This window comes from Zootoca vivipara, chromosome 4, assembly GCF_963506605.1.
Source record: "Zootoca vivipara chromosome 4, rZooViv1.1, whole genome shotgun sequence".
Classification (NCBI taxonomy): domain Eukaryota; kingdom Metazoa; phylum Chordata; class Lepidosauria; order Squamata; family Lacertidae; genus Zootoca; species Zootoca vivipara.
In genome coordinates, this window is record NC_083279.1 from 48,169,503 (window position 1) to 48,184,217 (window position 14,715).

At 44.1% G+C, this 14,715-nt stretch overlaps 1 protein-coding gene across 4 annotated transcripts in view; it reads left to right on the forward strand.

The window, feature by feature from the left end:
- Positions 1-146: 146 nt before the first annotated feature.
- PRDM15 (PR/SET domain 15) overlaps positions 147-14,715 on the forward strand; it is a 40,719-nt gene continuing 26,150 nt past the window's right edge. For 2 of the 4 annotated variants that reach the window (XM_035115205.2, XM_060273559.1), the window contains exons 1-2: positions 4,071-9,745; positions 13,326-13,419. In XM_035115205.2, coding sequence (XP_034971096.1) covers positions 9,649-9,745; positions 13,326-13,419 — 191 coding nt within the window. In that variant the 5' untranslated portion in view covers positions 4,071-9,648. The other 2 variants (XM_035115206.2, XM_060273560.1) reach the window with 2 other exon arrangements.

Sequence of the window (14,715 nt, forward strand, 5' to 3'; positions counted from 1 at the left end):
TTTCTCATTCCCATTTTGGAGCTAAATGCACACATTGAGGGATGTCTGTATTTCAGTATTGAAATAGTTTGCTGTTTAAAATATCAACAAGGCTGGGGAATCTTTACTGACTGGAAGACAAGGGGGGAAATAATACATGTGTATAGCTTTAAACTGACATTCGTATTATATATATTTCTTACTGAAATTGTAAACGTTAGCCTATTTTAATCATTCTGACTTCATTGGGACTTTGGAACAGGTGGCTTGATTGAAATAAACAATCAACCCTTGTAAACTTTTATTCAGGCAAAATCTATACCAATACCACTGCTGCATATAACCACTGAATCAAGAGAGATCATTGGGATGAGGGATACTGCTTCTGATATGCATTAGTGGTTTGCATAAGTTATGATGGTTTGGATGCAGCATTCTAAAGACCAATATGCAAAAGAAGGCTGTTGAGGTGAAGCAACAGTTTCCAGTATGTTGGGCAAATGCTAGCTTCTAATATGAAAGCTTATTATAGATGGACTGTTAAGAGTATTAACTTATAAAAATGAAATATTTGTGTATAAGCACCATGTGATCCTAGTTAACACTTTCTTGGAGGTAAGGCCCATTTCATAATGGATGGGGCTTGCTTCCATGTAAGTGAATTTAGGATGGATTGCAAATGTGTTCAGTTATTATTTTGCTTTATTGTATAGCTTGACGATGGCACATAAGTGGAATGAAATGCAAAACTGTTTTTAGAAAGAGAAGCACTTGTTGCTCTAACTTACAAATACTTGAAGACATTTAAAAACTATTTGAAAACCTTAAAGCTCTGTTGCTGGATTTAAAAAAAAATGCCAAAAGTGCATTGTGTAGCTTCATTACTGCATGCTTCCTTTTACATATCCCCACCCCCACTTCCATTTTGTTTTTAGCAGCCCAAAGGCAAAGATGCAGCCTGTCTTTTCCCATTGGTTAATAGGGAGGGGGTTGTTGTTTTGCAGTACACGTAACTTGCAACTTACACACTTCTAACATGTGCTGTTTCAACTTTTTGCAGTTGAAGGCTGGCTGGTTGGAATCGTACAAATTAAATGCACAAAAGGCAGAGAGATTTTAAGTTCCCATACTTGTTTACTTGGCTCTCAGAGGCTCTCTTGAGCAGCGTTTCTCAACTGCTGTTCCGCGGCACACTAGTGTGCCGTAAGACGCTGGCTGGTGTGCCCCGACGTGCGGCGGCGAGAAGGGCGATTTGCATTGTCACGTGCCTGGCGGCCGCCAATTAACAACGCTAACCCACCGGAAAACAATATTTATCCTCCTCTTTCCCAAAGCTCAGTGCAAACGAGCCTGGCGGCCGCCAATACACAGCACTGACCCGCCGGAAAGCAATATTTGGCAAGTGTTTCTTACAGTCATAATTATAATATAGGGTGGCACAGAGTTAAATTTTTTAACTTTTTTAATGGTGGTGTGCCTCGTGATTTTTTTCACGGAACAAGTGTGCCGTGGCCCCAAAAAGGTTGAGAAACACTGCTCTTGAGAACTCTCTCTAGCTTGGTGGGCGGTCTGTGTGTGTGTTCGCCAAGACCTGTTCAGTGTTCCAGAGGGAAAGACTGTTCACTTAGGGGCAGTTCTAAGAGGGTGCTTTGAGTATGTCAGGGGTGGGTTGTGCTATGTACCATCCCCTCACCTAAGGTGTGAGTTACTTGTATTTTTTAAACAGCTCTTTTGTGCAGAACTGCCCTTGCACAAAACAGCTATGTTAAAAAAACAACTGCCCTTGCAGCTCCAGGAACATGAAAGCAAAAGTGGAGAAAGGAAGCAACATACTTCCACGTGAGTGACTCCAAACCCTTACCTTGCTTGGAGTGGCATACATTTATTTGACTGCTCATTTATGCAAACAGTGGGTTAAATTAAATAAAAAAATTCCTTCAGTAGCACCTTAAAGACCAACTAAGTTTTTATTTTGGTATGAGCTTTCGTGTGCATGCACACTTCGTCAGATACTATAGATTGTTACTATCATAATCCACCTGGGACCCTGGGGTGAAGAGTGGGCAATCATGCTAATAATACACTGGAAAACTTGATTTTAAAAAAAAAAGACTTAAAAGGTGTGTGTGCACACAAGTGCCTGTCTGCATGTCCACAGGGGACCACCAGGCTTCCAGAACTTAAGGTAGGTGAAGTACTAATTGAGAGTTGAGGGGAGGGAACAACACAGTGTGAATACAACCTTGTTATTGGCATTTGTTTCGAGAGACAATGGTGTGTATCTCATGGGAGTGAAGTCAAATCAATGTGTTAGCGGCACCAAATTGACCTCCCCGGAGTGCAAGCCTGGGCAGTGTGGATACAACCATCTCACTTGTTGGATTATCCCACCTCAATACTGGTTTGCACTCTGGTTTGTGCTCATGAGTAGACAAAGGTCCACGAATGCTCACATGGGAACTAACCTATGAATGTATTAACACACTAAGTGTGCACCAAGCTTAGCTGAAAAAAGAAAATTACCAACCTTTTACCTGCATTGCAAGTAAAAAAAAAAAGATCAACACCTATCTCCCATTGCAAAGGGGTCTAGAAGACTCTTTGGAAAAACTCCAGAAGATTTTGCCAAAATATCATTTTCATAACACACAGGGCACCTCAGACAAAAATGGATGAAGCTTCTGTATTCTAAACTGCTGTGTGCCCCCCCCAATATATAGTTTTCCCAGACCCCTTAAAGATGGGGAGAAATCCTAACGGGGGTGGGCACAATTTGAGTGATAGAGCCGTTGGCATTGAATGCTCTCCTATTCCAGCTGCTCTGGATGGAATTTAAAAGCCTGTTTTAAAAGAGAAATTTAACTGTTCTGGTAAAACGCAAGCAGTGAAGGAGCCAGACGAAACTTTCAGGGGAGGGCGTGGTATCCCGTCCTCCCCAAGAGGATATTATCTACGGCTAATACCTGAAAGACGGAGAAAAGGGATGCTGGGGGTGTGGGAGGTCTCAGTTCTTGGGCAGGATGAAATGGACGAAGGCGGTCGGTCCCTCAACTAACCTAAACCCAAGCCTTTGGTTTTAATAAAGGTCAACACCAGCACTGCTGATTGCTCTCAGAATAAGCTGGTACCCCAATAAGTGGAACCCAATGTCTCATCCGCCCCTAAACATCTGTCTCTGTCTGACACGTCGAACCGTTTGGACGCGCAACTTTCCATGTGCATTCCGACGCGGTTATGGAGCCCTGCAAAAGGTTGCGCTACGACGTCTCCTTCCTCAATGTCATCCAGCACTTCGTTGCCTTTAAAAAAAACGAAAATGCACGGCATGTTTTTTTCAAAAGCGAGTCCCTCGTCAGTTCCAGGGGAGGCCACTCTGTCCACCCGCTGCAAATCTAGTGTGTAAAGAGGGCGGCAACCAACACCGCTTAACCGAAACTGTAATCCTGGGCAGGTGCCAGGATTTCACCCGTGCTCAGCTTTGCCAGGCGGTGGCGCGCATGTACGCGTGTCACACAGCGCTGCTCATCCTCCTTCTATATCCCTCTCTTGGCTGCTGCTGTCGCAATACACCTTCTGCCCTTTCCTCTTCTTAGCACAAAGCGGCTCAGCAGAAGGCGCTCGGCTGCCACTCTCTCCATCCACCTCGCCGGCCCGCCCAGGTTTCACTGCCTCCGCAACAGCAACATTTCTCCACCCAACCCCACCCCGACTCCCTGAACTACGATTCCCATGGTGCCTCGCGAACAACAAAGCTCCAGCTTCCGGTGGCGCGTGGTTTCCGGCTCGGATCGGAACCTGGAGCCCGGATTCGATCCGGGTGTGAACATTCCAAAAGCAGGTAACGCAGCCCCCCCTCCCCCACCCTCCCGCCTCGCCGCGCGCCGCCCCCTCGTCGCCGGGAGCCGCCCTCGCCCCTCGCGCGGGGACTCTGGGCCGGCGGGCCCCCACTGGCGCGAGCGGGGCGCTTCTCGGGGAGGCGCGGCGGGGCCCCCGGCAGCGGCCGCGGCGGCGCCTGCTGCTCCCTCCCCTCCGTCCCGCTCTCTTCCTCCACGCCGCCTGTTCTTTGTTACAGGCAGGAGCCGCCTGCGGCCGCGCGGCGTGGAGGGGGCGAGGCGGGTCCGAAGCAAAACCCGGCGGAGCCGCTCCCGGATCCCCAGCCCAACCCAGGCAGCCGCCCGCCCGCCAACCCCGTGCGGGCAAGGCTCGCCTGGCGCCGCCGTCCTGGACTGCGGTTCTCTGCCGCCCCGCGCCCTTTCCTCCTTTCCCCTCCAACCCTCGCCGGACCTGGGTGGGGCAGCCCCTGTGCTCTGGGTGGGAGAGGGCGGTGCACCCGAAGAGGCAAGGCTCTTCCCTGGGGCTGGGAATGGAAGGGCTCCGGCTTGCCCGGGTGCAGGACAAAGCGCCCTCCCTTCCCCGCCGTGCCTGCGCTTGGTGCAAGGCAGGCGTCGCTCTCGCGAAGGGGGCGTGTGGAGGTGGCCTGCGATTCGGAGAGGTGCGGGACCCGCAGGCAGCGCTTTCTCCCGCGGATTGTGCCCCCTCTCTGGCGCCCGCTTGGTCCTTTTGTGCCACATACACAAGGTCACACGCACGCGCGCGGACCTTGGGGAAATTCGGCATATCTGGCATGTCCTGTTCTTGCAGTCGCGTTTTCCCAATGCATTGAAACAATGTGGGTTTCTTTGAAATAAACATTTAAAATGCTCTTTTTAAAAAATCTCCACTCGCCCCGGTTGAGAAGTAGATCTGGTAGAATAGCTTGCTGATTATGCCGATGATATTATATTCTGTTCTCATGATATTTTAAATATTAAATATATGCTTGAGTCAGGTATTTCCCCCATTCTCCAATCATCCATTTGGTTATAAGGAGTTACTATTGGAACTGTATTTCATCCTCTGATGTGGATGGGCTGGCAAAGGTTTCTTAGCCAGGCAGATGCATCCAGTGGCATAAATTGCTCTCTTTTTATTACATTTTTCAAAATACTAGTTTAATCATGCGGGTCATGTCCATGTTTGAAAATAAATGTGAAAACTGCAAGTTTAACTGGTTTTAATAAAAAAGACATAGAATGCAGATGCAGTGTTTCTTGACCTGTTTACCTGGATCGAGGGCCACATACTACACCGTGTCAAAAATATTAACATGTCAGAAAGGAGTGTGGGAAGTGACCCGTCATGTGTGGTTTGTAAAATCCCCAAGATGGAATTTAGAGTAGGATTATTGTTCATGTACTAATCTGATATGGGGGTGGTGACTTTTATTTCCAATTTTTGGATTAATACTTTGCACTCTGGCTTGTGTAATGTCATGGAGTGTTTTCAAGGGAAACTGCCGATTTCCATAGTGCATTTATTTTTTCCACTTCACACATGCTGAGGAAGTTAATTAAGGCTACATGTTCCAACAACTGTTGATAGTAGATATAAAGGGGGAGGTATGTTTGTTCAATAAATTTTATGGTTTAATGGTGCCCACAGCGTACTTGATGATTGATACATTCAACTACAAGATGCATGGGTGCCATTGTATGGTCCTAAAACACCATTGGAACCCATGAAGTTAACTATTAGAGGGCCATTTAAGTTGGCAAAGATGCTTCAAAATAATCTCATATAAAATTGAAACCAATACTATAATATTCAATAAGTGAGCAAAATAAAATATTGGAAAGCATTTTTCTTGTTTCCTTGCACAAATTCAGATAATAGTTAATCCATTAATCCACTTGCAGTCTCTTTCCTCTCCTGTTATTGATGTAAATAAACTTTCTCTAATACCTTTAACCGTGCAAATACTTGCACGTTTATTTATCTTAAAATCTCATCTAGTTGAAGGATTAGCATTGGACTGTTTACTAAGTATCAGGTGTCTGTTTTCTCAGCTATACTCAGATATGATCTCACTCTTTTGATGCTGCTTTTTAAATTAGTTCCTCACCTATCTTGCCCTAAGAAAAATGTACCAATTAGCAGTTTACTGCAAGTTATTATCTGTGTTTATTCACTGATGCTATTTCTGTAGTCATGTAGCCTTGATATCAGTATGATTATTCATTTATATTTTTTTCAAAATGAAAGCATTGCAATAAAATTAATTAGTATGGTGCATTTGAATTTTGCCTTGCGTGTCAATGGGAAGCTAATGTATTAAAAATACGAAAAAGAAGAAAAGAAAAACCATAGTGCTAACAGCAGTTAATAAGCACTGAAAATTGCCACAAATGTATAAATACTGCAACCAAGTATATTGACTCTGTATTGACTGCTTTTGTCAACATGTTGATTTGCAACTTAAAGACTGTATAGTGCAGTGTTTCAGACACCCTTCCCACCTGTCATCTATATGGCTCAGCTGGTTAGTGTGTGGTACTGATAATGCCAAGGTTGTAGGTTCGATCCACATGTGGGGTAGCTGCACATTCCTGCATTGTAGGGGGTTGGGCTAGATGATCCTTGGAACTCTTCCAACTATGATTCTAATTTTGGACTGTCCAGGGTTCATTCTTGTCATACCACTTGTGTCCCAAAGTCAATGTTTGGGACAGTAGTACTAGAGCAGGGTTTCCCAAACTTGGGTCTCCAGCTGTTTTGGGACTACAATTCCCACCATCTCGTGACTACTGGTCCTGCTAGCTAGGGATGGTGGGAGTTGTAGCCCAAAAACAGCTGGAGACCCAAGTTTGGGAAACTGTGCTAGAGGAAGGTGGAGGTCAAAACACAATTATAGTCAAGTCTGCTCCTTTTCCTGGACATGTCTTGTTTAGGATCCTGGTGCTTCTGGGATGTTTACAAGCAGGGTGTAATGGCATGCGATATTCAGAAGAATACTCCTGGGTATGGAGGCGCCATTTAGCTGTCATATATTAGCTATGGAGAGAATATCATTTGAATTTAATCACTTTTTGAGCCATCCAAGCTAACAGACTTACGGGGTACTTGTTACATAAGATACACACTTGAAATGATTTGCCCACAAATCAAAACAACATGAGAGTCAAAATAGTGTTTCCAGAGAGCTAGGATTAGTTGTACTGGGCATCCATGGACATCAATGTTGTGGAAAACATGTTTGCTGCTACATAAAATTGTGAAGCACCCCTTATTCACTTAGTCCAGGCATGGCCAAACTTGACCCTCCAGATGTTTTTGGGACTACAACTCCCATCATCCCTAGCTAACAGGACCAGTGGTTAGGGATGATGGGAATTGTAGTCCCAAAACAGCTGGAGGGCCAAGTTTGGCCATGCCTGACTTAGTCCCTATATCTATTAGGAGAAACATCCTGTGCCCTACAAGTTCAGAGGTAGTTGGTGAATATCATGCTTAACCACATGGGCGTTCTAGGTAATTAAGCCAAAGTGAACTGCCAGGGTCCTTTATGCTTTCAGGTAAATATACACAAATAAAAAATGATTACTGGAAATACAGGTGAAACTTGGAATATTAGAATATCGTCGAAAAGTGCATTTATTTCAGTAATGCAACTTATTATTTTTTATTTTAATTTCAATTTTTACAATTTTTCTTTTGGAAATTCCACAGTAATAAAACAAATAGTTACAATAATACAAAAATAAACATCACTATTACATTTCATTAATTACATTCCATTTATAATTGACCGGCCTAACGACAAATCATTACAAGTACAACAAATAAAGGCTTGACATATCCTGCTTTGTATGTCATGCATCTATCTCATATATTGGTTTCACCTTTTAAGTTGTGTTACTGAAATAAATGCACTTTTCGGCGATATTCTAATTTTACGAGTTTCACCTGTAATTGAAATCGAGCTCTTTCTGTTTTGTAGATTGCCTCTCCATAAGCAAAAGCTTAAGAGCCCTCTTAAGAAGTGCCATTACTATGCCCTTGCTTGTCTTTTCTGCACTCAGGAGTTTCATTTCCAGAAGACGCCCAAATAAATACCAGTTTTGGCCCCTCTCCGTTTTTACCTATTGCAGTTATGTGCAAAACATTTCAGAACAGAACCTGCTGTTTCTGAAAGTACCAGATTGAAAGCTTAGAAGCGGTCGCCAATGATGGGTGGGGAGACTGAGTATCTGAGTGAGCAGCAAGTGTCATCTTAGAAATAAAAACTTCAGACATATTCTTCAGATTGTGGTGGATTGTCTGTCGCTCCAAGTGTCTGTCGCCTCAAGGTGCAATGTGTGAATCCCAGTTGTACTAGTTTTGTACAAGAAAGCTGACATTAACCCTTCCGCAAAAAGTAGTGTTTCTTGGGCTACCAGGAGCCTTCAGTTTTCTCGATAGCAGCACCCCCTGTGGTTTGCATGTCGTGCCAGGTCAAACTATGGTTTAGCGCAGTGTTTCCCAAACTTGGGTCTCCAGCGGCTTTTGGACTACAGCTCCCATCATCCCTAACTTGCAAAACCAGTGGTCAGGGATGATGGGAATTGTAGTCCAAAAGCAGGTGGAGACCCAAGTTTGGGAAACGCTGGTTTAGCAGGACCATGCAGCCTCCAGGGAGGAGCTCACAGCTGCCTTGCCCTTCACTGGTCCTTTTCGCTGCCATACTGCACTGAGCTGAACCAAAGCTGGACTGCAACAGTAAGTACTGGGCTCTGAGAATCATATAATTTCTGGAGAATATTGGGTCATAAGAGATGTGTAATTCCTCCCCACAGAGGTGCATCTGACACTTTCATTGCATTGCTTTTGTTGTATGCTGAAGATGCATCTCTACCCTGTTCTTTTTACACTTGAGATACATATAATTTAGGACCCACTCTAGTTGTGATAGAAAATATTTTTAGACTGTTTTCAGTGATGTATCTTATATTGATATAACCTGCCCTGGAACGTTCTGGTGAAGGGCATATAAATCGTTGTAAAATGAGCCAACAATCCTGCCATTTGCTGTTTCAGGAAACAGTACTGAGAATAATAACCCTTTACCAGCTGTTTGATCCTTCCAAATGTCCCATTACATGCAGAGTTTCATAGGAACTTATCGTGGAAATCAATACATTTCAAATTATTACATTTTGATACTTTTGGGTGGTCTTAGGAGGTTTTCATATTTCCACATATGTTGATCTCATGTTTTTCTTTGCAACCTCAAAGCTAGGTACCTCACTTTTATTTTTATTTTTCAAGTGAAGGCCATTTGTAAATGGGATTGGCTAGGGCTTTCCACCATATGTATAAGATCACATGGAATGGACATGTGCCGTACATAGCTCTGTAAATGCTTTTTCCTGTATGGAAGTTATGTTTGTTTAGGGGACTTGTCATGTTCTGCAACTCAGACACAAGGTTGAGTGTTAAATTTTCAAGTTATCGTGCACAGCGTTCTTAAAACAATAACATTAGTGGATGGTGGGAAGGCTGTAGCTCAGAGATAGAGCACCTACCATCTCTAGGCAGTGCTAGGAATATCCCATTTGAAACCCTGGAGAACTGCCAATCAATGTAGACAATATCTGACTGATGGTCTGACTCAATAGAATGTAGTTCCTTTAATGTTGTGAGTTATGTTCTGTGTTTAACTGTAGGGAGTAATATAACCCTTTAGAAATCAATAGCAAAACTCCAGCCGAATGTAACCTGGGGCCTGTTTTTATCCAGCCTCTTCTAGGCGTAAAAAAGCACTTTCATTAGTATCTTGGAATCCACATATTTCGGGTAGGTGAGCCTTTTGCTATGAAGTGCCTAATAGTCTCATTGGAATCTTTGTCTCTTCTGTTTTCAAAGGTCTCCGAAATGGCAGAGGATGGCAGCAAGGAGGCCGTGCTTATCTGTAAGTATCCAAGAATACTTCTGCATTAAGTATGCCTCTGAATATTAATTATCAGTGAGAGCCAAATGAGGGCTATTGCACACATATCCTACTTTGGGCTCTTTGCCACCTGTCCTGTGTTCAAAATAGAAGAGACGGTGGATGTCCGATCCCGGCACCCAGTAAAATGCGGACAATTTAAGTGGTTGTGTTCCATTTAGGAGAGGCTGAGCCAGTGTAGTCAGGAACTGAGCAGGCACAGCAAACAGTCTGCCATGCATTGTAGATTTTCTGGGGATATTTACTAAGACCTTTTGCTACTGCTATAGGAGGTATTAGTAGGCACATTGGCAAGCTATAAAGGTGAACAAATGCAAGCACATCTACGTAGTCTTCCTCTTGTCTGGGGATGAGACCTGAGAGGTTAAAATAGGATTTACAGAAAAGATGGGGGGATTGGAGAGGGGGAAAGAAGCATGGTGTTCAATACTATAAATGACTGGTTCTCAAAACTTTTTTCTCTGAGTCATACTTTCAGAATAAAAATTTGATTGTGCCACACTGAATTTTGTAGTGATTAGAAATACATTGGGGGAAACAAAAAGAAACAACAACTAGTAGTGCTTGATTTATAACATAGAACACAACTACTTTATAATATCATCATGGGAAACCAGAAAGTATGAAACAATGCAGCTAAGAACTTGAATCATTCCCAAACTATAATGATAAACGCATCTTCTCTAGCACTATGTTTTAATGGTGATTTTAGCTCACAACTAGGATTGTCCTCAGTATCATTTGATGTTCTTGCTGTCATTTTGAAAAGATACCCATCCATATTCTGCAAATAATAAAAAATATTTTGATACTATACTATAGTGAAATGTTTAAATGTTTCTTTGATTGTCCTTGAATCTTCTCGCTACACTTGCCATCCTTTCCTGCCACACCAGTTTGGGGCACCACAACCTTTCAGAACCGCTGCCATAAATGCATGGGCCCAGATTGCATTGTTGATTTACAGATTTTATCTGAGATATCAGCTGTTCAATCTGGGCATACACACACTGAATTTTACATGTGAACACCCTCTCAAACAGTACGCCTGGGCATTGGTGTCTGGTGATATCAAAGGTGGGATAAGTGCACTTGTTTGGCATGGGGTGAAAGGTGTGTTTTGCTCCCTACTACATGGAAGAGAGCAATCTAGGTAAAGTTATTATAAGGGATTAAAGATGCACCAGAGAGGAGTATGGAGAAGTTTGAGATGCATGTGCTTGGAAAATGCACATTTTTTGCAGTTCTGTGGGAAGCTTTTGAATAATCCTTAGTAGGATTTCTTGTTCGCTGTGGGAATTTAAGTGGTGAGGGGGATGGTACTTAATTCATAGCAACTGACACCACAGATTCATAGCTTCAAGCAGTCTCATTTTAGAAGCCGAACAATTTGTTTTGTTTCGTTATTGTGCTGTTCTGTGTTTTTTCTTCATGCACCATCACAGTAAATAAATACTGAGGGGTTAGAACAGCACTAATAGCTTTGCAGATGCCCCCAAGGCATAAAAGAGCATGCAAGAGTGCTGTTTAGTTGTGATGACTCTGCAGTGCTGACAGCTGTGGTGCTTTCTTCCGCTTTTTTTTACCAGCAAGTCTAAGATACTACTAAAAAAAATACAGGATGACTTGTAGCAGGACTACAAGAGACATCATTTGAGAGCAAAATAGTGAGTTGCAGTAGTGATGGTTTGAAAGCAGAAGACCAGGGATTGGAAGACCAGGGATTGTGAGGCCACCAGGAGGTTCCAGCTGGTGCAGAATGTAGCAGCTTGGGAGCATACTACTGCCAACATATAACTCCTTGCCTGTGGGGTTTACACTGACTGCCAAGTTCAAGGTGTCGGCATATACCATGCAGGGCCAGGTTATATACCCAGTAGGACACTGTGGTTGGTGGGAGACCTCTCTTACAAGTTCCAAGGATCTCAGAAGCCTGCACTACTGTAACTCGGAGCAGGGCTTTCAATGGGCTTTTCCAGCTGGACGAATGGATCTTTGCCATGGGTGCCTGTTTTGCTCTCCCCGCCCCCCAAATATATCTTGTGCATTGCCTCAAGACCTGTGCATGGAGGATAATTAATAAATAAGCTCTCTGTAGGCTGTGTCGGTGCAGGTCTAAAATTTGAATAAGTGAAAGGTAAGATTGGAAGCAACTTTCCTTGGCGCAAAAGACAATTAGAGGTGATGCTGGACGTGCTTTCTGACTAAGATCCAAAGAAAAGAGATGGAAGCCGAGCCACGGCTTTCAAAGAGGATTGGGCAGGTGTGTGGAGGACAAGGCTATCGGAGGCTACTCTCCACAATGCCTTTGTTCTACTTCCACTGTGGGAAACAGTTGCTGGAACCCAGAAGTTTGGAGAACGCTGCTGCACCTAACTCCTGCTTGCAGACTTTCCCCGGGCATCTGGTTGGCCACTTTGAGAAAAGGGATGCTGGACTAGAGGGTCTTGATTCAACGGGGCTCTTTTTATAACATTATATTTGGCTTAGCATGTTATTCAGGCCTGCATAAGCTCTCTCGGAGGACAATGGGGAATTGGAAACTGCCTTGTACCGAGTAAGACCATTGTTCCGTAAACTTGGTGACTTCAGCAGTTCCCTAGGATCTCAGACTCAACTGGAGATGGCAGGGATTGAACTTCTGCATATAAAGCATTTGCGCTCCTCCCTCGCTACAGCTCCTCCCCAACCAGGAGGCAAGGAATAAAGCAGCTGTGAGGAGGGAAGCCTGCACACTCATGTGGTGTCTTGCCCACGGTTGTTTACAGGCCTGGGGCTCTTCAAAATAAGGCTCTGGGTTCATCTGAAGCTCAGTCGATGGAGCTTTTTTTATTCTGAAGTTCTTTCCCTGCATACAACCACAGCCAGGCTAGCATTCTTTATCCCCGAATTCGCCCTGCCAGTCTCTGCAAGTCCTGGGCCTGTGCTTAGAACAGGGCATTCTGAAAAGCATGGCCTGGATGATGGAATGGATCTACTATTTCAAAAAAAAGGGAAAAGCAGCTATGGCTGTAAACATAACTCACTCCTAGAGATGTTTGCTCCTTCTGTGGAGCCTGGGAAAATGGTGATGCCTCTTGGTTGCTGGAATAGCCTTTGCTCTGAACAATGAAGAGACAGAACTTGACGTAAATTAAGCTGGAACGGTTACAAAACAGTCTGGTGAAAGGTGTTTGTGTAACATCCAGAAGAAAGCGGCTTTGCACGCATTGATTCAGAGAATATGAATATTATTTTCCAGCCAGAATCGGTTATGCCAAGTGTTGCTTCCCCTTCCTCTTAAGCATCCTTCCTCGACTGACAAAACTATAATTGTTAGACATTTATTAAAAGCCTATTTTCTTTGGGAATTTTTGCAGGTGCTGTTATAGCCTGATAACACAAGTGCCGTTTTATTCCTTATTTATCCCTGGGATGAGTTGAACTATACTATTGATTCAAACAAGTACTGTATGTGGCCACCGGGTAATTGAATATCACAGTTGTTGGAGTACACTGTGAAGGTCCATGGCTACCTGCTTTTTCTTTTGTCTGCTTTCAGGGTGTGAAGATTGCAATCAGCATCATGATTCGGAATGTCCAGAACTGGGCCCAGTGGTGATGGTCAAAGACTCCTTTGTGCTAAGTCGGGCAAGGTAAGCCAACTCTTGCCTTGTTGGCTTGCTTAATTTTAAAGTAAATGAAGCCAAGTGCAAAAGGGAGTCTTCTGTTCTCACTTGTTTTGCTTCTAGTGTCACATTTTGAACTAGGAATGCTCCCAGTCTTGGAGAACTCACATGCATGTAACTTTAAATGTCTCCCAAACAACTCTAAGCCGCAAGTTCTCATTCTGGAGTGTTTTCAGCAGCATGAGAAGATGGGGGGCCAAATAGTCCTGCCAGCCAGGGCAGAGTATTATGGCTAGATCATCCCTTTTAACCTTTGCCTTTTCCTATATGTAGATGACAGCTTTCTGGCATTTATTGCAGCGAGGGAGAAAAGCAAGGCTAATCACATTTGTGTCAGTGGAGCATGTGGATTGTACAATGTGAACGACACAAAAACGGAATTTGCAGATGACTCAGTTTAGTTGTATCTAAGTCATTGTGCAAGCAGATACCCTGCAAATCTGCTCTGGGGATTCCTTCAACCCTCCAGGGCAGATTTGGGGGTGGTCTGGGGTGTGTCCCGGGGAAGGAGAGAGGGAGGGGAAATTCCATTGAAGTCATTGCCTGAGTGCAGAGACTTCAGTTGGGTACAACCCTTTCTTCTAAGTGGACTAGTCTTGTTTGGAAGCATGAGAAGCAGAGAAAATGCCTTTCGTTGGCAAAGGACACAATACTTGGATGGCAGATCGGTTTTCTCCTCAGTCATTGGTCATGCTAATAAATTGTCAATAAAAACAGCAACTTGAGGTGAAGATCTTCTTCTTAGGTAGCCTAAGCATCTTTGTTTGCACTTCTCTTAATTATTAGTATTACTAATGCTATTTATAGCATGCCTCAGTGTAGCATGATGTGCATTTTCTACCATAAAACCTGAGACTCAGGATCACTTAAGAGTTTTGATTTCCTACATGGAAATAACTTTAGTGTAGGGGAAAGTGTGTGTAGATCTGCACAGGGTTTTCGTGTCTTTTCCCATATGCAGGGGCGTAGGAAGATAGGGGCAAGGGGTGCCATCGTGGGCGCCCGCCCCACCCCCAAAACACACTCCCCGCCCCTGGAACGTGTGTCACGCCCCTCCGGGAGGTGCACCCCACCCCCAGAACGGGCGCCAGCCCCGCCTCCGCCCCCAGTGCCGGAGCATGAAGCTCCGCCACTGCCCATATGGAAGTGCTTGCTGAGGAAGCACTCTGTGATCAAGCACATGCATTGAATGCAGATCGTCCCAAGTTCAGTTCCTGGCATTTTCCATTAAAAGGATCAAGTAGCAGGTGATGGGATAGGCCT